Here is a 4,768-nt window from a genome sequence, read left to right on the forward strand (position 1 = left end):
AGCTTTCACAGGGTCGCTGCCTGGTGCTCGGCATGGGGCAGCGTTGCTTCCGTGTGGCAGGTGAAATCCATGTACCATAAATCCACTTACGGGACAGGCTGCTGCTGCGCGCTGTCTCCTGTCAGGCCCGTGAGACACTCAAGTTGCGGGGCTGTTCTTGCTCGAGGCAGAAAATAAACCGGGGAAAGGAACACGAGGTGCTGCGCCCTGTAGAGACTTGCTGTCAGACCTTCCCGGGTGTTTTCCTCCTCTAATAACCCAGGGTGTTGCTGAGAGAACAGGAGGAGCCTTCTTGACCATACCCCTGTGAAAGGGGTTTCCGTGAGGAAGCTCATCCGACTCAACACCGCCCAGGGAGGGTTGTCGCTGAGCTGGGGAGGGGTTGCACGTAGAGTACGTTGACCCGTAGCGTAGTTCGGTCACTTGTTTGACCTGTCAGTTCTCACGGGTAATGCCGTACAGGAAGCACGGTGTTCTAATAACCCTTTTGGTAGCGGAGGGGGAAATGGCACGTCCCTGCTGGCGGCTGGATGCGGGTGTATCGGTGTTTCCTTTGCGTGAAGGAGTTGGAGATGGTGTCTTCGGGGAGTAAACAGCGTGCAGGTTTTTTGTACCCTCGCCTCTCTCGGTGAGAGCCCTGGGCTTGAGAATCCCAGGTGCCAGACACCTCCCTGGACAGGCTGTTGGAGGAGGGCTAAAGCCGCTTGTCGCCGTGATGTCTGCTCTGCTTGGCTGATCCTGAACGCTTTCCCCGTGCGCCTCCCGTAGCTCTCCTTGGAAAACTGCGTGTGCTGAGGTGACTTAGTCCAGTGAGGCCGTGCCTTGGGAAACCTTCTTCGCAGTCTCTTGGTGACACTGAGTCTGTGAGCATGACAGACAGTTAAGGTGCCTTGATTTAACCTCGGTTTTGCAGCGGAGCTGGAGTTCCTCAGCTCCTCCAGTGCCAAGCCGAAGCAGTCGTGTTTTGCTGCGCTCGTAGGTGCAGTTATTTGCTGTGGGAAGAAAATTCTTCGGGGAACTGTCGGCTTCAAATTAGTTTTCTTGGTCTGTCGTGTGCTTTTAGTGAGAGAAATCACGGGTTTGTATGTTAATTCATAATTATACACCAGGTTTTGTTTATTGAAGTTAATGGCTTGTTCGTGACTCTAAAACCTTTATGATGGATTGAACGCAAAGCGTCCTTTGAGTTGCTCTCTGTACTGATGTGAGGCTGCTGGTTTGCCGGTGTGGACCGTTGTCCAGAGGAGCTGTGGGTGCCCCATCCCTGGAAGTGTCCAAGGCCAGGCTGGATGAGGCTTGAAGCAACCTGGTCTAGTGGAAGGTGTCCCTGCCCATGGCAGGGGGGTGGGACTGGGTGATCTTTAAGGTCCCTTCCAACCCAAACCAGTCTAGGATTCCATGATTTTTCCCATGTTGGTCTTGAAGACAGTAAGATGTCACACTAAAAGGGTTTTTGGTGCTTTTTTTTTGAAGAGAGATCTGAAATTAGCAGGGAAAAATGGATGAAGGGTTGGGGAATTGCAGCTCCTCTTTACAGACTTCAGGACTGCTTACAGAGGAACACCTGAAGGCCCTGAACCTCCTCATCTGTTTGGAGGTTGGATGCATTTGTCAGAAGCTGAATGCTCCTCTCAGTTCTCTAAGAGCGCAGCTAATTCCACCCAGCTAGTTAATGCGAGCGGTTTGGCGTGGGAGGGTTTGAGTTGTGGAAGTATTTGTGCCTGTGGAAGGTGGAGGAATTGGGAACACGCCACAGTTCTTTCAGTTGTGTGACTGGGGAGTAAGTTGGTAGAGTGAGACCAGACAAAACCCTGTAGAAGGCGTTTCCGTAGGTCACAACAATTGTACTCTGTTTTGGGCCCGCTGTAAAACCTCCTCTATCAGCGTTAAGAGATCAAATCCAGCTCTGAACGGGTGCCTGACAACGGGCAGCGTTTCGTTTGTGGGCGTGCTGGCGTGCGCGGCAGTTGATGTGAAGCGTTTAAGACACAGGGGTTCTTTAAATTTGTGGTTTTGTGTGTGTGACTTGCTAAGGTGATGGCATGGTCGTGATTCCCAGCGGGCCTTTGGAAACAGGAGTCACGGCCAGAGCTGTCTGCCGTACGCGCTTGCCCACCCACACTGGTTCTGTGGGTGGTGGGAGGTATTGGGAGGGTGTTCTCCTGATTGTGTTGGATTATGCCAGCATGTTTTTGGGAGGAAAAATCCGTTTTCACTATCCAATACTTCACTTCTTTTACTGCTTTCCGGGTAAGGGGACTTGACTAAACTTAATTTGGTTTAGTTTACTAATATTGGCCAGTCCAGAGGAGTACATAACGGCACTGCCTTACTCTGCCTGCGTTTGCCTGATCAGCGGTTGTGTGGAGGCTCTGTGGATACTAAAATGGAATTAAACCTGTGGCAGGGATTCAGGGAAGTAGTCGAATAGCTTCTTGTCACTCTGTAGTTTTGTGGGAGAGCAGAGTAAGCAACCACAGCAGAAGACGGCGCAAAACTTTGGTGTATACGTAAGTCTTCACCTGCTCTGGCCAGGGTCGCTTAAGCAGGTGCTTAAAAAGTGCAGGCCTGTGTGTGTGCTGTCACTGGTGACATTCTGCTCTTCCTTACGTATGGCAGCTCGTGAAGCTTGGCAGTGCAGGATTTTGTGTAAGACACGTTAACAGATTAACTGTCTTGTCTTAACAGGAAAATGTTTATCGGCGGCCTTAGCTGGGACACTACAAAGAAAGATCTGAAGGACTATTTCTCTAAATTTGGTGAGGTCGTAGACTGCACTCTGAAGTTAGATCCCATCACTGGTCGATCCAGAGGCTTTGGCTTCGTACTCTTCAAAGAATCGGAGAGCGTAGATAAGGTAGTATTAATGGAATGAAACGGCATGCTTGGTTTTCTGTAGCGAAGATACAGCACTGGGATGATTGTATGTGTAGCTGTGTGTGATCTGTTAAAAATGATTCTGGGATACGATGTTGTTAAGATGCTTACTGACTATTTGTTTTTCCTAAACCATCTCACCCGTGATACAGTGGCCAGGACCAGTGGTCTTTCCCGGAATATGGCTGTGGGTACTTAGAGGGAGGTGTACTCCAAGCCACGGGACTTTAAACCCACTCTGTCTGTATGTCTGCTGCCTGTTACTGTGAAAGCAGTAGTTTCCAGAGACCTTCAAGTCTTCCCATTCCAGAGCTGCCACATGAGCCCCTAGAGCAGAGCCAGTGGCTTTGGTAGATTTGGGCTTAATCTAAGTAAAAAGCAGCTGCTAGCTTTTGGCATAGCATGCTGAGAAGTGTTTCACTTTCACTGACCTTTGGTGAAACCTGAAGGATGGATTCTTTACTGTTATTTACTGTGGGTGGTGTGTAGCTCCGGGTGACTCTTGAAAGGCTTCATCAGAACCGTCCCTGTCAGTGGGTAGTGATCCAGGCCATGGAACTGCTTGGTTTTGTGCAACAAATGGCTGCTGTAAGCCGAGTATCGAAACAGAGATGACAGCGTTAACAAAACCAAAGTGTGAAATTCCTGGGCCTTGCGCTGAACATCCGTGAGATGTTCGACTTGAACCGCGAGTGAGGTCGTGTGTTAATTTTCCACAGGTCATGGACCAGAAAGAACACAAGCTGAATGGGAAGGTCATCGATCCAAAAAGAGCTAAAGCCATGAAAACGAAAGAACCCGTGAAAAAGATTTTTGTTGGGGGCTTATCTCCAGACACACCTGAGGAGAAAATAAGGGAATACTTTGGAGGTTTTGGCGAGGTACGTGGTGAAACAGGCTGTTCTACTGTGAGAACTTCTTCTGCCTTTGCAAATTTAGCGCTAAAAAGCAGCCCCCCAGTGCTGCCTGCATGGACACTAACCGTGAGCTTATCGGCTCCACGGGTCTTAGTAGTTAGAACATTAGTGATAAAGGTGTTAATTACAGGCTTTGAGTTTAGCAGTTGTGGATGAACAGAACTGTGCACTTGCATGAAGCTACATCTTCATGCAAAACCTGGAAGATTTGGGTCTGCTCAGGGTTTGAAACACCTAGTTGCTTCAGTCTTAAACTGAGTTAAAAGTGAAAGTCAACCCAAGGTACTTTATGCCGCTAAAACGGTCTTTGGACACCACGTTTGGTTGAGTTTGAGTGGGCAAACGATACTGTGAGTACAACCGTGTCCTGCGCCACTGTGAGCTCTGTTTCTAGGGAAAGCGGTGTTTGGGGTGTGGCTGTGGCGGTTTCTAGTGGTGCCCTACAAAGCAGGCGTGTCACTGTATTCAAGCCTCAACTATTTCCCCTAACAAATACAACCTGTTGGCAACATTTTTAAGTGGTATGAATGGCAGGATAAAAGACAAAATCACTGTTTTCTACCAGGTTGAGTCAATAGAGCTCCCCATGGACAACAAAACGAACAAGAGGCGTGGGTTTTGCTTCATTACTTTCAAGGAGGAGGAACCGGTGAAGAAAATAATGGAGAAGAAATACCACAATGTTGGGCTTAGTAAAGTAAGTGGAGTTTTTCTTGGAGAAACTGAACGATGACAGTAGAGGGAATTGCATTATCAGTGTCATCTGTTTGGGGATAGTAGCCTGAAAATAGCTGTAAGTAGTATTTCTCACGTGTAGGGGTTAAGCTTCTGAAATATTTATGTAGGTGCTGGGAATAGGTTACTGTAATGGGTTACTGTTACCTGTTTAACATATTTATCAGTGATCTGGATGAGGGCATTGAGTGCTCCCTTAGTCAGGGCCCCTCACTCCAAGGACACGGAGAGGCTGGAGC

At 48.6% G+C, this 4,768-nt stretch overlaps 1 protein-coding gene across 1 annotated transcript in view; it reads left to right on the forward strand.

The window, feature by feature from the left end:
* The first annotated feature begins 2,688 nt into the window (after positions 1–2,688).
* The window catches only part of HNRNPD (heterogeneous nuclear ribonucleoprotein D (AU-rich element RNA binding protein 1, 37kDa)), a 6,132-nt gene continuing 4,052 nt past the window's right edge, over positions 2,689–4,768 (forward strand). Inside the window, exons 1-3 of the mRNA XM_010159491.1 lie at positions 2,689–2,857; positions 3,597–3,758; positions 4,360–4,491. Of these exons, the coding sequence (XP_010157793.1) occupies positions 2,693–2,857; positions 3,597–3,758; positions 4,360–4,491 (459 nt within the window). The 5' untranslated portion in view covers positions 2,689–2,692. The remainder of the gene's footprint in view (positions 2,858–3,596; positions 3,759–4,359; positions 4,492–4,768) is intronic.

This window comes from Eurypyga helias, unplaced genomic scaffold (assembly GCF_000690775.1).
Source record: "Eurypyga helias isolate BGI_N326 unplaced genomic scaffold, ASM69077v1 scaffold36539, whole genome shotgun sequence".
NCBI classification, from domain to species: Eukaryota; Metazoa; Chordata; class Aves; order Eurypygiformes; family Eurypygidae; genus Eurypyga; species Eurypyga helias.